Below are 22,089 nucleotides of genomic sequence, written 5' to 3' on the forward strand. Positions count from 1 at the left end.
GCAGTATCTGTGGAAGAAGAGTTGGCATTAATGATGTTTAATCAAAACAGGAGGATAGAAGCAAGAGTTTTTAAGCCAACAGAAGTGAAGGGACAACATGAACTTGAGAAGTTCTGAGAGAAGTTGAAGAGCAGGAGAGATTAACAGATGACTTCATGTGCAAAAGACAGAATGATACAGTAGAAAATTAAGATGCAATTCGCTATATAACATAAGTGAATGAAACACAAAGCCACCTAACAAATGCAAACGAAACCACAAACAGTCCATCACCAACATTGCTCAGTAGCATTGTTTACTATCCATAAGATGCATTTCAGAAATTCGTCACAGTTCCTTAGCCAACCTTCCAAAATCATAACCACTCCCATTAAGAACAAGATGATTAGCAGATAAATAAATCACCACTATCTGCAAGTTCCCTTCCAAAAATCTCTCCACCCTGATTTAGAAACATTATTGTCGTTCCTTCACTACTGCTGTTCAAAATCCTAAAATTCCCTCTTTAACAGCATTCTATCTACATCATATGCATTGCAGTAGTTCAAGGAGGAAGCTCACAATCACCTTAAAGGATAACAAATGCTGGCTCAGCTAGCAATGCTCATATCCCATGAGTGAATTAAAAAAGATACAGGCAGAGTTTAATGTTCTAAAATTGATGCAGTCAGATTAGAGTGCAGAAAGCTGTAGAATGCCAGGATAAAAGATGAAGTGTTGGTCCTTCAGCTTGTGTTGTGCTTTGCTGAGTACAAGAAATTAGCCTTAACCTCTGGCTACTTTGTCACCTGGCACTTAGCACTTTGGAAGATTGGGGGTGGGAAGGGGCAGGATGGGTGATGGATGGGGCTTTACCTGTTGTGTTCATCACCTGTGCTACTTCACCTTTCTTAGCACACCTGGCCTGTCGCCTGAGGAATGTCAGGTGGACACTCATCTTAGTGGGAACAGTCAAATACAGACAAGAATTTTCAAGCTCAGACAATCCAACAGCCTCACTCTCCAAGAAGCTGATTAAAGACAAAGTTGTAACCTTTGTTTCTTTACTATACCTAATATCACTCTGGAAAAAGTGAGGACTGCAGATGCTGGAGATCAGAGCTTAAAAATGTGTTGCTGGAAAAGCGCAGCAAGTCAGGCAGCATCAAAGGAGAAGGAGAATCGACGTTTCGGGTATAAGCCCTTCTTCTTTATTCCTGAAGAAGGGCTTATGCCCAAAACGTCGATTCTCCTTCTCCTCTGATGCTGCCTGACCTGCTGCGCTTTTCCAGCAACACATTTTTAAGCTATTATCACTCTGGCTTGGCATCATGAAATATTTTGTTAGTTAATCCCTCCTACCCTTGCAGACCTTCCTTTTGTTCTTCTAATCCATTGTTTCCCTCACTCCTGCCTACTGGTTTAAAAACTCATTTTTATCATCCTTCTGTTCTGACTATATTTTTTGACCTTTGTTTTACATTTACATGATTTTGCAATTGTGCCAGTGCATATCAGATCATTCTAGGATAATTATAGAAAATCAAATAAATTACCCTATGAGCTCACAAACAACTTTTTTTTTTAAACCAAATATAATGCCTTGAACAGAAGTTTAGTTTTCAACACTATACAATGGGTGCTGATGTAAGAATCCAAATATTGACTGTAGTTTTGCTATTAATTAAACAAACCCATGGAAAATATGACATCCAAGAAAACCAAGCTTTTCAAAAACCTTCTGAAAATTATGATTACACATCAATGTCAACATGTTTTTCAGGATCACATTTTTCTGGGCATTTTTTCTAAACTGAACTTATTTGTTCTTAAATTTTGAAAAACGATGGACATCATATTCAATGAAATGCTTAAAGAATACTGAGGAATACAGGAATTTCCCAGTTGTCAGTTTGCCTTCAGGTTAAATTAGTAAAATTGCAGGGCTCTTAAGATATAGCACAACATTAAAGCAGTGACGCTTGATGCACTCAGGCCAGAATTTTACAGTCCTCTGATGGCAAGTTTATAGAGGAGAGAGGCTCATAAAATGCCCAGATGGCCTTACTACTGACTTTTTGGGTGCTTGGGGTCTGACTCAGACATACCGCAAATAAATAAAAATTGTATGCAAGGGATAAAGACAAAATCTTCAACAATCATTACTCCATTTTTTTAAGATGAATTTTTTTAAATAGACAGTAATTAAACTCAAACATTAAGTTAAAAGAGGGCACTCGGTCTGAGATAGACAAACCCAACTTGCTATGTGAGTACAGGAGCTTTATGTTGTTTAATGCATTTGGATGGTCAGCCAAAAGTGAAATGCAACTTTTGGACCATTTACTGGAAAGCAGCGTACTCTAAACAGCAGCTACCAGATTTGCATGCTCAACCCCCATACCTGTTCCTCACCTGATGTAGCTATGCAATCTTTGAATGAACAATGAACTTATTGTATTTCCAGCAAGTTCTGGCCCAATATTGCAGTATCATTATGCCACTAACACAGACCGAAATTTACTATTGCAACATTTGAACTATTTCAAACTGCAGCTCCAATTCTGAATAAAATAATTTTGATTTCAACATTTATTTTACATAAATAAGTTTTTTTTGTAATAGAAGGTGTGAGATGTTTATATTGATAAATAGGCTACAGGCTACATAATTAGAATTTAGTCCAATCACACTACTGTTAAAATCCTATAGAAAACAGCAGTGTTTCTTGCAGAAAAGCAATAACGTGGCTTAAATGTTTATTTTCTAAATGATTAATTTTGTTCAAAAGAAAACATTATCTTCCTTTCTACAAAAGCCACAAATAGTTTGAGCAAGTTCTCTTCTGGGGAATGAATTCAAAAGCATAAATCTTGTTATTTTCATGAGAGCAACCGTATGACTGTTGAAACTGAACATTATTTTCCATTTCCTGGGATGAAGGGGTTGACTATAAAGCATAGCCAAACAAGATATGCCCTTATTCATTAGCTTAGAAGAAAGGGGTCATCTTATGGAAACATACCAAATTCTAGGAGGGCTTGACAGGTTAGATTTTTTGAGATGATTTCTCCAACTAGACAGAGAACCCCATTTAGGGAATATTTACAGAATAAGAGGGCAATAACTTAAAATTGAGATGCAAAGGAACTTCTTTAACCTGAGCTAGTGAATGTCAGGAATTCTCTGCACCTTAAAGCTGTGGAGGCTAGATCAAAGCATTTAAAGAGGAGGTAGATAGATCTTTGAAATAGCAGGAAGTTGAGGGCTATGGTGAGATGGTATGATAGAGGAGTTGAGGTTCGGGGCAAATCAGCCACGATTTTGTTCAATGGTGAGGCAGTCTTGAGGTCTTCAATAGGTTACTATTGCTCCTACTTATGTTCTTATTTATTAGTAAGCACTGATGAGCAAACTTGCCAGCTACTTTGATTTGCCAATGCAAACACAGGAAATTCCAGGAAATGTACAGTACGCTGGGAAGTATCTATGCAGAACACCAATATAAGCCACATTATTATGACCTGGATTCAATATGGACCTGCTTGATAAGTCATAAAGGTTCAGCAGACAGACATTCTTTTTTCATTTAATCACCCCCAGCACTTTATGCTCTCCAGCACTGGCTTCCAACACGTAAAATTGCAATTTACAAATCACACCTAAAATTCACTTTCAAAATTAAAATGTAAAAAAAACTATTGCCATTTCTCAGTAGAGCTGCACATCAGTAAAAATAAGGTAACTCAGGGAAATCCTGACTGCACAGATGTGGTTGCTGAGCCTTTAATACACTCCCCAAGTCAAAAGCATAAATAAAATATTCAACTCCTGAGCTTTTTTCTACTTATCAGATTTCATTGAAGTTATATGGATTTGGAACTAATACAACACTAGAAGAGCAATTCCTTGATCTGAAATCTATATTAAGTATTAGTTCTTCCTGAATTGGAACTTATTTAGGTTAGTCCTGAACTATTCAAAACAAAAAAAACATGATTTTTTTTTCTAGGGTTACAGGCATCTGGTTTGTGCAGTCTAACTGGAACACCCATAATGCTTCACACATCATGTGGGAATATTGCAATCATGTACAATAAAGAGAGAATCTATGCACCACACAGTAGACTGTGTCTTACTTGCATAAGCAGACAGCCTAGTGCATCAAAGACAAAATAAGAACTGCTCAAGATCTATAGAGAGGGGTTGGGACCTACTGTTAGGGCTTCACTTCAAACTGACGGAAATTGCTAAATGCACCTGCAAGTGAAGAATAAAACAGCATCCAAATTATCCATCTGCTGTAGAAAAACTGCACTGCATGGACAAGCCTACACTTGGAATCTAAAATGGTTTCAGCACAGGAGACTATTGAATCTGTTATATCTATGTTGCCTCTGCAACAACAATCCATCCCATTGCCCTGCCTTCTCGGAACAGCCCTGCAATTTTTTTTTTAAGAAGTCATGCAATTATCAAATTCCTGTTGGAAAGGCATAGCTGAATCTGTCTCCAGAGACTGGCAGTGCATTCTAGATCCTAACTAATCTACTAGGCTCTCTCATGGCATTGAGCATCTCTATCAAATCTCCTCTCTGCTTTCTCTTTATCATCATAATTGTTAAAAGTGATATATTTTGGCATGTCAAGATGCATTTTAGAAGTATTTATATTAAATGAAACTCTCCAGTCAAAACTAAATATATAAATTAGTGAAAAAAAAATCACAACCCATGCTTTATTTTTTAAATGATTAAAACGTCTCTTAGATTTAATCTAAATCAACAACCCCAGTGTAAATCTACTGTAGTATTCCTGGGAAAACTGAAGTTCAGCCTCCCTCAAAAGAAGTACAGGTACATCTTTGTATATTCAGCCAGTCACTGATCAATGCAAACCCACAAGGAACAGCAGTATTCCCCCATTTTCTAACATACATTCATTAGGGTATTTAGCAATTAATGTCTATTTACATCATTTTAAACATAAGAAAATATAACATAAGAAATCTAAGGATTTTTTGGGGGGTAAGAAACAAAAATCAGTTCATCTCTTTAGTACCCGAACTGTCCCATTATAACATGAAGACCTTTAGTTTTTTTTGAAAAAAGAATATATCACCATTTATCATTCTTTGAGTAAAGCTCTTTCCAATAATCTATTTGAAATGGACTTTTCACAGACAAGATTATGATGACCACTAGCCTTACGTTTGTGACTAAAACCTACTGGCTGCAAAAGAGATAAGCTGCATTATTCAGGTGGACATTCCACCAAATGGCAGTCTTCACTCTACTGGTGTTAAACAAAAAAAAATTAATGTGCATACATATATATTTTTAAGATTTACAATGATTTCAAGTAAAGACATAAAAGTGGCACACAGCCTCTTGTTCATCAAAAACAAGTTCATACTATTTGGCCCTGCTGAAATCTCTTCAATCTCATGGTGCTGGGATGTTCGCTCACCCACAGGTCCACCACAAGCGTTTGATCCTTCACTACGACATGTAGTAGAAACAACTGCACTGCTCCTTCTATCAATATCAAAGCTTTGAATGCTGCTAATCAAAACTACCCAATTTGTTAAAACATTGTCTTTCTCAATGGAGGCTTTTCCTTTATTGCACAGTTCTCCGTTAACTTGTGTGAACTCTGGCATGTCGCTTGAGGTTGGTCATAGAAGCACATGAGTAGTTACACTGGTCACACTGGAAAGTTTCTTTCTTTATATGGTTCCTCATATGCCGCTTAAGGTTGCCCAGTTGTGCAGAGACATAGTTACACTGTGAACATTTATATGGCCTTTTGTAGTTGTGTATGTTCATGTGTCTTATGAGGTTGCTCTGGTACTGTGAGACAAAATTACACAATCTGCAAGAGAAGACTTTCTGTTCCTTGCTAAGGCTATTTCCATCTTCCACTTCTTGTTTAATCTCCATCCTTGCCAGGTGATTGTCTGTGTGGCGTTTAAAGGCTGCCTTGCTCTCAGATACAAACGCACATTGAGTACACTGATAGGATTCTTTTCCTGCATGTGTTCGAAGGTGCCGTTTGACATTGACCAATTGCGTGGAAGCATAATTGCACTGGCTGCATTTAAAAGGCTTTTCTCCTTTGTGGCTCCTGATATGTCTGTTAAGGTTCCCCAACTCTATAGTCTCATAATAGCAATGGGAACATTTATATGGTCTTCTCCGTTTCAAATTCCTTGAAACACGACTGTGGAAAGATCCACTTGGTTGAGAGGAGACGTGTTCGGGAACATCATTTTCAAGCTTATCTTCCTGTAAACACAAATCATTCTCTTTTTCTTTTTTTATGCCAGTATTCTCCAGTTGTACAAGATCAACTATTTGACAAGATGAGGAATCCAACTGGCTAGATGCTTGCTTCAAGTGCGTTTGTAAGTGCCTCTTCAAATTTGCAAAATTAATGGATGCGTAGTTGCATTTGTTGCATTTAAATGGCCTGACACCTAAGTGTACCTGGATATGGCGTTTGAAATTTCCAGATTGTTTGGTCGTATAGTTGCAGTGGGAACACTGGTATTCACTTTTGCTGTTGCTGTGCGTTTTCATGTGCGTTTTCATGTGCATTATGAAGTGGTTTGGGTATTGGGTGACAAAACTGCACAATTTACAAGAAAATATGTTTTCACTACTATGATGAACAACAACAGTCTCTTTGGAAGGCACCTGGGAATCACTGGACGCTGAGCCTGTGCTGTGTGTTTTCATATGTCCCATTAAATCATTGGGATGTTGCGTAATGAAGTCACACAGATTGCAAGAGAAATATTTTTGGACATTTTCACACTCTCTCTCTTCCTTGCAATGTAGCTCCCCTTCATTATCCATATGATTCTGCAAGTGTATCTTCCATCTGATTACACTACTAGTAGAGTAGATACATTTCTCACACCGGAAAGGTTTTTTACCTGTGCTTTTCCTCGTTGATTCTGCATGCGTCTTCACATGCCTTGCAAGTATACTTGGGTACTGGGCTTTAAAATTGCACAATACACAACAATAGGGTTTCTCGGATTTCACTGAACTGCCGCCTTCCCCCGAAAACGTTTTCTCTGCATGAATTAGCTTGTGCCGCTTCAAATTTTCCATGCGGCTACAAGTGTAATTACACTCATTGCATTTGAAGGGCTTTTCCCCAGTATGGATTAATATGTGCCGTTTAAGATTACCCTGTTGCACTGTTGCGTAGTTACAGTAGTGACACTTATAGGGTTTCTCTGAATTGTGCGTTTTCATGTGGCGCATGAGGTGGCCTGGGTACTCTGAGATAAAGCTACACAGCTTGCAGGAGTAAAGCTCTTGAGTTTTCTCATTTCCGTTCTCATCATCTTCCAACAGCAATTCTTTCTTGACATGACTCTCCTTATGTTCCTTCAATTCTATTACAGAGCTACAGGTGTAATAGCAGATGCCACATTTAAATGACTTGGGTCGAGAATGAGTTAATACATGACGCTTGAGATTTCCGGACTGGTGCGATGCATACTCACACTGATCACATTTGAAGGGCTTTTCTCCCAGATGAATCCGAATGTGCCTTTGAAGGTTCCCTGATAAAGAAGATACGTAATTACAGTATGTACATTTGTAAGGCTTCTTTTCTCCACTTGCGTTTTTCTCAGTATGTTCTTGCTGGTGTTGCTTTAGGTCTACCATGTTGTTACAGACATAGTCACATATGCGACATTTGAGCGATTTTCTGTGTGTGTGGGTCTGTCTGTGCCTCTTAAGGTGCCCTGACTGGTAAGTTGCATAGTCGCATTGGTCACATTTGAAGGGTTTCTCTCCCAGGTGAATTCGAGTGTGCCTTTGAAGATTCCCCAACAGTAGTGACGTATAGTCGCAATATAAACATTTATAAGGCTTTGCCTCTCCAATTTTTGTTGCAACTTGCTCAGGAGTATGGTTTGAGGCTGTATTGGTAACGCTTGATGTATCCTGTACGTTATTTTCCTCATCTTGTTGAAGCTTTCCTTTGATGTGAGTCTCTTTATGCTGTTTTAAGTCTAATAAATTACCACAGCTGTATCCACAATGGTGGCATTTGAACATTTTTTCCCGCGTGTGTGTGAGTGAATGACGCTTCAGGTTCCCCATTTGACAGGAGGAATAATCACATTTGTCACACTTGAAAGGTTTTTCTCCAAGATGAATACGGGTGTGTCGTTGGAGATTTCCAAGCAAAGGTGATGCATAGCTACAGTATAAACATTTATAAGGCTTCTCCTCACCACTTGCTTTAATTGCAGTTGCATCAGTTTCATTATTGCGCAGTAAACTTTTGTCATCTTTATGATTTTGCTTGTGCCGCATTAAATCTGCCATGCTATCCCCTGTGTAGTCGCACTGGCTGCATTTGAAGGATTTTTTTCTTGTATGGATCAGCATATGACGCTTGAGATTTCCCATCTGACCAGATGCATAATCACATTGATTGCACGTGAAAGACTTTTTCTGTGTATGAGTTAGCTTATGGCGCTTCAAGTTCCCTGACTGGCCAGTTGCATAGTAGCACTGGTCACACTTAAAGGGCTTCTCTCCAAGGTGAATTCGAATGTGGCGCTGCAGGTTCCCCATCAATGATGATGTATAGCTACAATATGAGCAGTTGTAAAACTTCTTTTCATCACTTCCGACAGTAGATCGGTCACTTTCTGTCCGCAAGAGTTTACTTGAAACAGTGCTCTTTCTTCCTAATGCAGGCTTATTTTTCATGTGTTTCCTCTTGTGCCGTGTTAGGGTTACCACACGATCACAAGCAAAGTCACAGTAGCTACATTTGATGGTCTTTTTCGGAGTGGGAGTTTGAGTTTGAACAGGTGTTTCGAATTGGCCAGATGTATTGTCACATTGCAAAGGCTTCTGGCCTTCATGAATCAGGAAATGACACTTTATCTTACCCAACTGATTTGATGTATAGCTGCAGTCAGGACATTTATACAAGTTATCAGCCAGGACTTGGGTTTTGTTCAGACCACCACAACCTGTGGAAGATTCCTCAAAGCTATAGTCTTCTCCTAATATCGTGTCCACATTGGCTTCCATGCTGTTCTGATTGACCAAACCATTGGTCTGTTGAGGGGAATCAACAAAGTTGTCTGTGGGCATATCAAGTGGCCTTGGGGTAGATCCCACTTGGTTATCCACCATCTCAACATAATTTTGCGGTTCCTTCCCAATCTTGAGTCGTTTGCAGCTTGGTGAAAACACCCCATTGTCATTTGCATGAATAAATCCCAAGCTATCAGAACCTGCAAACAGAAATCAACACAAGCAATCAGTTAACTGGGCATTGCCAGCTGGCAAATTACACCAACAGATAAAATCTCATTCTATCATCAGAGCTACAATACAAAGTTGTGATGGGCAACAGTCAAGACACGGAGTATCAAATGTTTCCCCTTGTGGGACAATCTAGATCAAGAGTCACAGTTTTAAGCTAAGAGACAGTAGATTTTAAACTGAAATGGTGAGAAATTACTTCATAGAATTCCGACAGCGCAGAAAGAGGCCACTGAGTCTCCAACAACCATCCGAACACCATCCCACCCACACTCAACTCTCCCACCCTATCCTCATAACCCCCCATTAACCACGGCTAATCCACCTAGCCTGCACATCTCTGGACTGTGAGCAGAAATCACAGCATTCACTGGAAACCCACATAGACACCGAAAATGTGCAAACTCCACTCAGACGGAGAGTCACCCAAGGCTGAAATCAAAGCCAGGTTCCTGGCACTGTGAGGCAGCAGTGCTAACCACTGTGCAACCTATGTTTTCCAAAAGGATCATGAATCCATGGGAATTCACTACCAAAGTGCAGCGAGGATGCCAGGACAATAAATTTGAGGAGATCAACAGATTTTTAGTTAGTAATGGATTAAAGGGTTACTGGGATCGAGCAGGAAAGTGGAGTTGAGGCCAAGATGAGATCAACCATGAAAATAATAAGTGGCAGGGCAGGCTGAAGGGGCCTTATTCCTGCTCCGAGTTCTTATGACCTTAGATTAACACAACAGTATACTAACGTGGTAGTTAACGTGCTGCATTTTCATTTCATATGCCCATTAAAAAAAGACTTTTTAAACAAAAACTGCTACTATATTGAAAAAGATGAAACAAAAAAAGCTATTTCCACACATATTGCTCTGTGTAATGCACCAAATTGGATTGGATTAATAGCCTTTGTAATAGAAAGATTTTCATTTCTTAGGTAGATATAAATTTAACCCAGATTAGTACCTTTGGGTTATTAAATAAGTACTGCACTTCAATTTTTTTTTTACTAAGTCATAGAATCAGAGTTGTAGAGCACAGAAACAGACCCTTTGGTCCAATTCATCCATGCTGACCAGATATCCTAAATTAATTTAGTCACATTTGGCTTATGTTCCTCTAAACCCTTCCTAATCATGTATCCATTCAGATGCCTTTTAAAATGTTGTTATTCCACCAGCCTCCATCACTTCCTCCAGCAGCTCATTCCATACATGCATCACCCTGTGTGAAAAAGTTGCATCTTCGGTCACTTTTATATTTTTCCCCTCTCACCTTAAAGCTATGCCCTCTAGTTTTGGACTCCCCTATTCCTGGAAAAAAGACCTCGTCTATTCACCCTATCCATGCCCCTCACATGATTCTTTAAGGTCATCCCCTCAGCCTCTGACACTCTAGGGAATATAGCCGCAGTCTACTGAGCCTCTCCCTATTGCTCAAACCTCCAAATCTGCATTGAAATATCACAGAGAGCATAACAAAGGATTACAAGCTTCTGTTCTTTGCTGACTTTAAGTCATGTAATTAAAGATTAAAATAATCTGCAGTTGTCTTTTAAGCAATGCAAATCCTGCCAAAAATAAGACCCAGGGAGACTGGGACTGCCATAGCGTTAAGGGATTGGATGGAGAGGAATTTGTTAAGTGTGTACAAGAATATGTTTTGATTCAGTATCTGGACAGATCTACTAGCAAAGGTGCAAAACCTGACCTACTCTTGAGAAATAAGGCAAGTCAGGTGACTGAGGTGTCAATGGGGACAGTAAGAACTTTCAAAAGTTTATTTGGGGCAGATGATTGCAGGTAACGGGATGGTTGGAAAAAGGAAAGTCTTAAACATTAGGTAATGAGAATCCAGAGATAGTATGTGCTCGTTAGGGTAAAGGGCAAGGCTGGTAGGCGTAGGGAATGCTGGATGACTACAGGAATTGAGGTTTTGGTCAAGAATAAGAAGGAAGCGCATATCATGCCTAGACAGCAGAGATCGAGTAAATCCCTAAAAGAGGATAAAGGCAGAAGTATACTTAAGAAGGAAATCAGGCGTGCAAAAAGATGACATGACTTTGTGTTGGCAAATAGGGTTAAGGAGAGATGCAATGGAATTCTACAAATACATTAAGGACAAAACGGTAACGAGGGAGAGAATAGGGCGCCTTAAATATCAACAATCCACCGATGTGTCAAACGGAAGGAGATGGGGGAAGATGTTATTAAACATGTATTTTGAATCAGTATTTATTGTGGAGAAGGATTATGGAAGATACAGAACGTGGGGAAATTAATAGCTACACCTTGAAAAATGCCCATGTTACAGAGATGGTGATGCTGGACATTTTTAAATGCATAAAGGTGGATAAATCCCTGCGACCTGATCAGATGTAACTAGAACTCTGTAGAAAGCTAGGAAAGAGACTGCTGGGCCCCTTGCTGAGATACTTGGATCACTGACAGCCAGAAGAGTGGAGGTCGGCTAATGTGGTGCCACTACTTCAGGAAGGTGGTAAGGAAAAACCAGAGGACGAGAGACTGGTGAGCCTGACATTGTTGGTGGGCAAGTTGTTGGAGAGAATCCTGAGTGACAGGATTTACATGTATTTGGAAAGGCAATTACTGATTGGGGCTAATGGGGTAGTCAACGTGGCTTTTTGCATGAGAAATAGTGTCTGATGAACATGATTGAGTTTTTTTGGAGAAGTAATAAAGAGGACTGATGAGGGCAGAGCAGCAGACATGATCTATGTGGACTTCAGGAAGGCGTTCAACATGGTTCCTCATGGTAGATTGGTTAGCAAGGTTAGATCACACAGAGGAAGAAGCAAAGGGGTGACTTTTTTATGCAAAGGGTGGTGCATAGAAAGAATGAGGTGCTAGAGAAAGTGGTATCGGCTGGTAAAATAACAACATCTTATAAGGTATCTGGATGGGTAGAGGAATAGGAAGGCTTTAGAAGAATATGGGCCAAATGCTAACAAATGGGACTAGATTAATTTAGGATATCTGGTCAGCACAAACAAGTTGGACAGAAGGGTCTGTTACTGTGCTGTATATCTCTATGAATCTATGACTCAAAGTGGAATAAAACAAGTGCCGGGGGCAAAAAAACGCAGTGATTTTATTTTTAGAATGGGAGAAAGGACTGACTACCTTTAAGGAGCATGATGGACGGGGTGTCAATGGCAGCAAGATGCAAGACATTCTTCTGGGGTGAAACTAAAAATGATTTAATCGAGTTCCAACCTATGATTACCTCTGATCTTTCATCACAGATACTGGTGGCAAAAAAAATCAAAGTTGCTCACGAGTACATGGAAAGATATTCATAAAGTTGCTTATGAACAAAAAACAAAAAATTGAGAATATACACAGCAATAATGGAAGAATGCATTCCATTTAATGGCTTAATATCATACTTTATTTTTCTTAATTGTTCAATTCAAAAATGGTAGTCACATGTGACTTGTGAAGTCTCCTCGTTACTGTTACATATGTTACATGTGGAGGCTGGTACAATTGCAACATTTAAGAGGCATTTGGATGGGTATATGAATAGGAAGCATTTGGAGGGATATGGGCCGGGTGCTGGCAGGTGGGACTAGATTGGGTTGGGATATCTGGTCGGCATGGACAGGTTGGACCGAAGGGTCTGTTTCCATGCTGTACATCTCTATGACTATGACTCTATAATGCCAAGACCAAACTTTAACGGATTAGACAAAGGATGTTAATCCAACTAACAGTTATGGGGAAAATGTGGCTGACTATGGAGAAAATTGTTAAACCAGAATAAGTTACTTTGACTGCCTATTTTAGGCATTTTCACGTTTTCAGTGAGAATAGGGTGGTTCATTTCATCTCAGGGTGGTTCATTCCTGGATTAAAACTCCAACAGTTATATTATATTTAGATTATATATAAATTCAGAAAGAAAAAGGTGTTTTATCATCTTCCTAGTTTCCTCCTGCTCTTAGTCAGAGTCATAGAGATGTACAGCACGGAAACAGAACCTTCAGTCCAACTTGTACATGCTGACCGTTATCCTAACCTAATCTAGTGCCATTTGCCAGTACTTGGACCAGATGTGTCCAAACCCTTCCTATTCCTATACCCATCCAGATGCCTTTTAAATGTTGTAATTCATCCAGCCCAGGGAAAAGACTTTGTCTATTTATCTTGTCCATGCCTCTCATGATTTTATAAACCTCCATACGGTTACCCATCAGCCTTTGACACTCCAGGGAAAACAGCCCCAGCCTATTCAGCCTCTCCCTATAGCTCAAATCTTCCAACGCTGGCAACATCCTTGTCAATCTTTACTGAACCCTTTCAAATTTCACAACATCCTTCCGATAGGAAGATCAAAATTGAACACAATATTCCAAAAGTGGCCTAACCAATGTCCTGTACAGCTGCAACATGACCTCCCAACTCCTGTACTCAATGCTCTGACCAATAAAAGAAAGCATACCAAATTCCTTCTTCATTATCTACCTACGACACCACTTTCAAGGAATTATGAAACTGCACTCCAAGGTCTCTTTGTTCAACAACACCCCCCAGGATCTTACCACTAGGTGCATAAGATCTGCCCTGTTTGCTTTTCCAAAATGCAGAACCTCGCATTTATCTAAATTAAACTACAACTGCCATTCTGGGCCCATTGGCCCATCTGATCAAGGTCCCGTTGTACGCTGAGGTAACTTCGTTGTCCAATACACCTCCAATTTTGGTGTCATCTGCAAACTTACTAAATATGCCTCCTATGTTCTCATCTGAATCATTTATATAAATAACGAAAAGCTGTGGACCCTGTAATGATTCTTGTGGCACTCCATTGTTGACAGGCCTCCAGTCTGAAAAGCAATCCACCACCACAACTCTGTCTTCTACTTTTGAGCCAGTTCTGTACACAAATGGCTAGTTCTCCCAGTATTCTATGAGATCTAATCTTGCTAACCAGTCTCCCATGGGGAATTTTGTCGAATGCCTTATTGAAGTTGATACAGATCACGTTGATTGCTCTGCCCTCATCATTCCTCTTTGTTACTTCTTCAAAAAACTCAAATCAAGCTTGTGAGATATGATTTCCCATGTTCAAAGCCATGTTGCCTGTCTCTAACCAGTCCCTGCCTTTCCAAATACATGTAAATCCCTAGGGACAGGATTCCCTCCAACAACTTGCCCACCACCGACGTCAGGCTCACTGGTCTATAGTTCCCTGACTTTTTCTGACCACCTTTCTTAGACAGTGACATTAGCCAACCTCCAGTCTTCCAGCACCTCACCTGTGACTATCAATGATACAAATATCTCATCAAGGGGCCCAACAATCACTTCCCGAGCTTCCCACAGAGTTCCAGGATACATCTGATCAGGTCCTGGGGATTTATCCACTTTTTTCAGTTTCAAGACATCTAGCACCACATCCTCTGTAATATGGACATTTTTCAAGATGTTACCATCTATTTCCCCAAATTCTATATCTTTCATGTCCTTCTCCACAGTAAACACTGATGTAAAATATTTGTTTAATATCTCCCCCATCTCCTGCAGCTCCACAAATACGCTGCCTTGCTAATCTTTAGGGAAAGAATAGGGCCCCTCAATTACCCTTTTGTCCTTAAACGTATTTGTAAAACCCTTTGGCTTCTCCTTAACCCTATTTGCCAAAGCTATCTAACGTCCCCTTTTTTTGCCCTCCTGATTTCTCTCAAATATACTCCTGCTGCCTTTATATTCTTCTAAGGATTCACTCAATCTCTGCTGTCTATACCTGACATATGCTTCCTTCTTTTTCTTAACTAAATCTCAATTTCTCTAGTCATCCAGCATCCCCTATACTAACCAGCCTTTCCTTTCACTGTAACAGGTATATACTGTCTCTGGAATCCCATCTCATTTTTGAAGGCTTCCCATTTTCCAGCCGTCCCTTTTACTGAAAACATCTGCCCCCAATCAGCTTTCGAAAATTGTCTAATACCATCAAACTTAGCCTTCCTCTGATTTAGAACTTCAACTTTTAGGTCCAGTCTATCATTTTCCATCATTATTTTAAAACTCAGAATTATAGTCACTGGCCCCAAAGTGCTCCTCTACTGACACCTCAGTTACCAGCCCTGCCTTATTTCCCAAGAGTAGGTCAAGTTTCACACCTTTCCTAGTAGGAACATCCACATACTGAGTCAGAAGATTTTCTCGTACACACTTAAATTCCTCTCCATCTAAACCCATTACACCAAGGCATTTCTAGTCCATGTTTGGAAAGTTAACATCCCCTACCATAACCTCCCTACTATTATTCTTAAAGATAATAGATCTCCTTACAAATTTGTTTCTTAATTTCCCGCTATTAGGGGAGTAATAATACAATCCCCAAATAACTTCCGGAGATGTATTCCCACGAATATCTTCCCTCAGCACTGCTGTAATGCTATCCCTTACCAAAAACACCACTCCCCCTCTTCTTTTGCCTCCCTTTCTATCCTTCATGTAGCATTTGTATCATGGAACATTAAGCTGCCAGCCCTGTCCATCCCTGAACCATGTTTCTGTAAGTGCTATGATATCCCCATCCCATGTTCCCAACCAGTCCTAAGTTCATCTGCCTTCCCTGTTTGGCTCCTTGCACTGAAATAAATGCAGTTTAATTTATCAGTTCTATCTTGTTCTCTGCTTTGTTCCTTCCTGCCCTGACTGTTTGACTCACTCCCTTTCCAAAGTGTACCAATCTCAGATTGATCTGTTTCCTCAGTATTTCCCTGGGTCCCAACCGCCCACCTTACTAGCTTAAATTCGCTCGAGCAACTCTAGCAAATCTCCCTCCCAGGATATTAGTCCCATTCCAATTCAAGTGCAATCCATCCTTCTTGTACAGGTCACTTCTACCCCAAAAGAGATTCCAATGATCAAACAATGTGAACCCTTCTCTCATGCACCAGCTCCTCAGTAAACACATTCATCTGCTCTATCTTTCTATTTCTACCCTCTCTAGCTTGTAGCACCAGGAGTAATCCAGATATTACTACCCCCAAGGACCTCCTTTTTAAATTCCTGCCTAACTTCTATATTCTCCCTTCAGAATCTCATCCTTTTCCCTTCCTATGTCATTGGTTCCAATGTGTACAGTGACCTCCTGCTGGTCCTTCACCCCTTTGAGAACATTTTGCAACCTCTCAGACATCCTTGATCTGGCACCAGGAAGGTACTGGGGTACAATTCCACAAACAAAGAATACCCTCTGCTATTTCACCTAGCTGTTTGCGCTTTATATTTAGGTAGTTCACACACAAATACGCCAGGAATCTCCGGATAATGATCAGGCATGAGGATCTTAAATTTTTACTTCGCCCAGGCCAAGAGAAACTAAAAGTGTGGTAATTCCTCTCCTGTTGCCTCAGCGGCAATGTATTTGTTCTGTACAGACCAAAAATTTAAAAGTGTGAGCTTTGTGGTGTACGTGGTTCAGTAGCACTGCAAATGGTGCATTTACAGGGTAAACCACTTTGGGAGCTAAATTACAGCTTTTTTCCAACATCTAAATCCCTTGGCTAGTAGGACTGATGCTGCAGTGCCAAAACCTCAAACTAAATGACAAACAAAAATTTGAATTATGTGTTCACTAGCTGATGAATTCCGAGAACTTACTGGAAGCAAATTTTGCCAAATTATTTCTTTAAGAGAACAGTTCCTGGCTGCCTCTAGTGGGTCTAGCAAATAGTTAAGAAATTGGCAGCAGCATCTATAACTCATCATTATGTCATTCTCAGAATCCCATGTTAATTGAATAGTGTCTACATGAGATTTAGAGGTGATCATAACCAGAATACTCTACCCACTGGCAACAGGCTTCCCAGAATGAGGCAAATAGTTATCATCAGTCATGTTATCTGGGAAAATCATACCAAAGCATTAACATTTTCATGGAACTATCAGAGGATAAATTGATGAAATCCTTCATGCAGTGCAGTTAAAAATAACAAACTAGGCACACGTTTGCATTAGCAAGATATAAAAGTGAAAATGTGGTTGAACATGAATGGACAGAAAGGGGTCAGCAGACCAGTATTTTAAGGTTACGTCTGCCCTTGCAGACACAGGCAGCAAAGATGATTCCATACATTATAAATACAAGATCGGAGAAAAAGCTAAAACCTGTTTCTCTTTAAAATTATGGAAAAAAAACACTCAAATATTAGTTGAAATATTTCAGATCGTGAACATTCTATTTGAAAAAAAAGTGAAATTACTCTCATTTCTGGTGAAGGTTCTACAATTTAAGACCTGGAAGAATCAGGAATTAGAAAGAAATAAAGATGACTTCAGAAATCTTTTTCCCACCCAAAGGCTGATTGTGCTGCACAAAGTACCAACAACAATTAATTGGGGAACAGTTTAGTGAATTGAAGATAATGAGTTTCTGAGGGGGAGATGTAAACACAGGAAGGAGGAAAGAGAAGCCAGCTGAAAAACAAACAGGTGGCTCTTCTTGTGGTGCAACAGTAGCGACTCACCTCTGAGCCAGAAACCTGGGTTCACTTGCTTCAGAGGTAAAATCATAACATGTCTAAACAGGTAGATCAAAAAAATCTATAAAACAAGGAGCAGCTTGTTGGACCAAATTTCCGAAAAAATCTAATGTTAGATTGTTAGCTTTCTTAGTGACAGAATTCAAGACTAGAAACAATAAACAATAACTTGAAACAAAGAGAGAACATGTCATATCACAAGGTAAAAACAGCAGCAATTGGGCAGTGTTAGAAAGAAAAATAATTTGCATATAACAAGATTTACACAGGGAACTGCTTAGTTCAGTTGGCCTCAGGGCCAGCACATATCAGAACAACACCAGCAACTTTGGATTAAATCCCACTGCAGCTCAAGTTCATTCGGGATCCACCTCCTTTCCCTACCCACAAGACTGGAAGGCAATGGCAAAATACCACTGACAAAACCTGTCAAACTCTTGATAAAGACCATAAGGTATTGGAGCAAAATTAGGCCATTCTGCCCATCGAGTCTGCTCTGCCATTCAATCATGGCCAATAGGTTTGTCGATCCCATTCTCCTGCCTTCTCCCAATTATCGTTGATCCCCCTACTGAGTAGGCCTCCACACCCTACTGCAGCAATGAGTTCCACAAATTCATCACCCTCCGGCTGCAGAAAGTTTCTCTCACGTCAGTTCTAAAGGGTCTTCCCTTCACACTGAGCCCATGCCATCAGGTTCTAGTTTCTCCTATGAGTGGAAACATTCTCTCCACTTCCACTCTATCCAAGCTTCTCAGTGTTCTGTCAGTTTCAATAAGATTCCTCCTCATCCTCCTCAACTCCATCAAGTACAGACCTAGAGTCCTTAACTGTTCCTCATATAACAAGCTCTCCATTCCCAGGGATATTTTTATAAAACCCCTCTTGACCCCCCTCCAAGGCCAGCAGATCCTTAGTTAGATACAGGGCCCAAAGTTGCTCACAATATTCCAAATGCAGTCTGACCAGAACCTTATACCGCTTCAGCAACATATCCTGGCTCTAGGATTCTAGCCTGCTTGAAATGAATGCTAGCATTGCATTTGCCATCCTAACTGCCAAATGAACCTGCATATTAACCTTAAAAGAATCCTGAACTAGGACCACGAAATAAAACCCTTTTCGCTGCAGATTTCTGAAGCCTTTCCCCATTTAGAAAATAGTCTACACCTCTATTCTTCCTACCAAAATACATACCCTACACCTTACCACATTGCATTCCAACTGCCACTTCTTTGCCCACCCTTTTAGATGGTCCAAGTCCTTCTGCACCGTCCTCACTTTCTCCATTTAACTTTTCCCTTCACCTATTTTTGTGTCATCTGCAAACTTAGCAACAATGCCCTCAGTTCCTTCGTCCAGATTGTTAATGGAAAGTGATAATAGTCGTGTTTCAACACTGACCCGTGTGGAACTCCACTAGTCACTGGCTGCCATCCTGTAAAAGACACCTTTATCCCCTCCCTTTGGCTGACTGGCAGAAGACACTTTTCTAACCGCACCAGTACCTTGCCCCTAACAGCATGGGTTGTCATCTAATTGAGCATCTGTCTGTGCAGCGCCTTGACAAAGGCCTTCCGAAATTCCAGACAGATCTTTTCCACTGGCTCTCCTTTGTCTAACTTGCTCCTCAACCACTCAAAGAATTCTAACAGATTCGTCAGGCATGACCTCCCTTTGACAAAGCGGTGATGACTGAGCCCAATTTTATTATGCACCTCAGAGTACTCTACATGCTCATCCTTAATAATAGTCTAAAATCTTACCATCAATCGAGGTCAGGCTAATTAGTGTAAAATTTCCCATTTTCTGCCTCTCTCCTTCTTAAACGGAGGCATCACATTAGCCATTTTCAAGTTCCCTGGGATCCTCCCTGGTTCTAGTGATTCCGGAAGATCACCACATGCTTCCACAATAACCCCAGCTATCTCCTTCAGAACCTGGTGTGTAGTTCATCCAGTCGAGATGATTTATCCACCTTGAGACCTTTCAGCTTTCACAGCAACTTGTCGTTAGTGGTGTCCACTTCATTCTGCCCCTGAACTCGCTTGAAGTTCTGGTATGTTATTGGTGTCTTCCACTGTGAAGACTGACCAAAGTACTTATTCAGTGTCTCTGCCATTTTTATTCCCCATTCCTACTTTTCCAGTCATCCATTGTTCATTCTTGCCTCTCTCTTACATTTTATATAACCTGTTGCAGTTTCTCAAATATGCCCACACAGATTCTACACCTTCTGATCCTATATCACTTCTTGTCAGCAACTTAATTTCATTTGTTACTAATAAGGCAATTCCACTCCTGCTGCTCGTCTGCCTACCATTTCAAGAGGATGTGTACCCTTGAATGTTTAGGTCCCAGCCCTGATCCCCTTGCAGCCCATCTCTGAAGTAGGCACAACAATGTAGTTGTCACTTTCAATCTGCGCTTCAAGCTCATTTATCCTCTTTCATACAATGTACATATTTACATACAAAAACTCAGTCCTTCATTGATCTCTCCTGTCTCCTTATCTGCTGTGTCTGAAATTAGCTTCCTGACCTTTTCCATACTCTCTGTTCTATTACTTGTTCTGGAAATTTAAATTAGTTAAAGGGGTGATGATACAAGAGTTATTAAAGTCCTTATTATCACCCTATTTAGCCTCTCTTCTAGGATCCTTGTCCCAGATCAATTCAAATGGAGCTGTCGCAATACTGATGCCAATGTCCCCCAAAATGGAATCCCTCTTTCCTGCACCATTCCTTTCCTTCTCATTTTCTCATCTCTATGCCAATTTGCAGGAGGCTCAGGCAATAATCCAGAATTTATACCCCTCTAGGTAATTTTCTTTAAACTGTGTTCCTAATTCCGGATATTCCAGGAACTCTTGCCTATGCTGTTGGTCCCAAAATGAACCACAACAACTGGATCCTCCCCCTGCCACTCCAATATCCTTTCAAACTTGCTCAAGATGTCCCTTACCATGTGGCAGGAAACACACCATAGGGCACTCTCAATCCTGGATGTGATCTATACCTCTAATTACAAAATCCCTGAACATGACCACTTTTCCTTTTGCTGTTCCTGCTTGAATGATGTTCTGTACCATGATGCAGTGCTCAGTTTGCATATCCTCCCTATAATCCATTTCCTCATCCACACAGGGCGCAAGTATCTCAAATCTGTCAAATAATGTCAAGAGCTGAAGCACCTCTAAAGATAAATTCAGGATTCCTCTATCTGTCTGGAAAGCACCAGCAAATAAAGAGCCAAAGATTGGTCTGTGATGGAAATGGAAGATTTGCATTTTGGACAAGATCACAGTGTAACCTTGCAGCAGTTTTTAATAGAGAAACTCAGGCTACCAACTCAGGTTTGTTGGTTCATTCGTAAATTAACCAAATGTTCACTGACAGAAAACAAAATTACTTCAGAAAAAAATGTTCTAATCATACTGCAGTAAGAAAAAAAAAATGACAATTAGGAAAAATTAAGTCATGTTGCCATCACTGACCAGAAGTAATACTACACTGAAGTTATTCCAAAAATTATTTTCATAAGCAGTGTATTCATTAATCCGTAAACACGAAGAAAATTTCTATTTCAGTGTAGGAGCGCTACTTACCATAACAGATTGGATCATTGTTGGGGCTTAGACCAGAGTTGCTGAAGAACAAACACAAAGTGCAGAAATGGTTTGTTTTCCCTGTGTTATTAAATTCATACTTTTGAAAAAGCCACTATTGCAAGAGTCTGCTAATAAACATACAAAGGTATCCTATTTTTAAACTTTGAGACCACGTTTTTAGTTGGTTGGAACTCTGCATATATCTTAAATGGTCCTGCTAGCTCTTTTAAAAAAAAAATCACAATATTGTACAATTCTTGAAGAGGTGGCAGTGGTGAACCACCTTCTTACCAACTGATGGGCTTGCTGGGCTATTCACACAAAAACAGCATATGTGGCTGACGCTTAAACATCCGGTGGTCAGACCAGGGAAGGGTCTTAAAATTTCTGTTTTCAAGGACATTAGTGAAATAGATTGAGTTTTTACAATAATCAAAGAGTTACTGATGCTAGGTCTTCTTTCCATATTTATTTGACCAAAAAAAGTTAAATTTCCTAGCTGCCATGGTGGAACAAAAATGCTTATTTATGGATCCCTATTCCAGTCATGCAAACAGGATATCACCATTCCTGTTGGTAAACTATTGCTTCATTACTACAATACAAAGTAGACCCTCTCAAGTTCATAGCCTGGGCGAGCATGGAAACAGTTCGTGTCAAATAATACAG

The 22,089-nt window shown here is 40.0% G+C and overlaps 1 protein-coding gene across 2 annotated transcripts in view; it reads right to left on the reverse strand.

Annotated features, from left to right (window-relative positions):
- Window positions 1–1,262: 1,262 nt before the first annotated feature.
- Window positions 1,263–22,089, reverse strand: part of LOC122539977 (uncharacterized) — a 63,675-nt gene continuing 42,848 nt past the window's right edge. For both annotated transcript variants that reach the window (XM_087981777.1, XM_087981769.1), the window contains one exon: window positions 1,263–9,262. In XM_087981777.1, coding sequence (XP_087837903.1) covers window positions 5,619–9,262 — 3,644 coding nt within the window. In that variant the 3' untranslated portion in view covers window positions 1,263–5,618. The remainder of the gene's footprint in view (window positions 9,263–22,089) is intronic.

This window comes from Chiloscyllium plagiosum, unplaced genomic scaffold, assembly GCF_037043375.1.
Source record: "Chiloscyllium plagiosum isolate Xiang-an unplaced genomic scaffold, Cpla_swu_hap1 HiC_scaffold_3, whole genome shotgun sequence".
NCBI lineage: Eukaryota > Metazoa > Chordata > Chondrichthyes > Orectolobiformes > Hemiscylliidae > Chiloscyllium > Chiloscyllium plagiosum.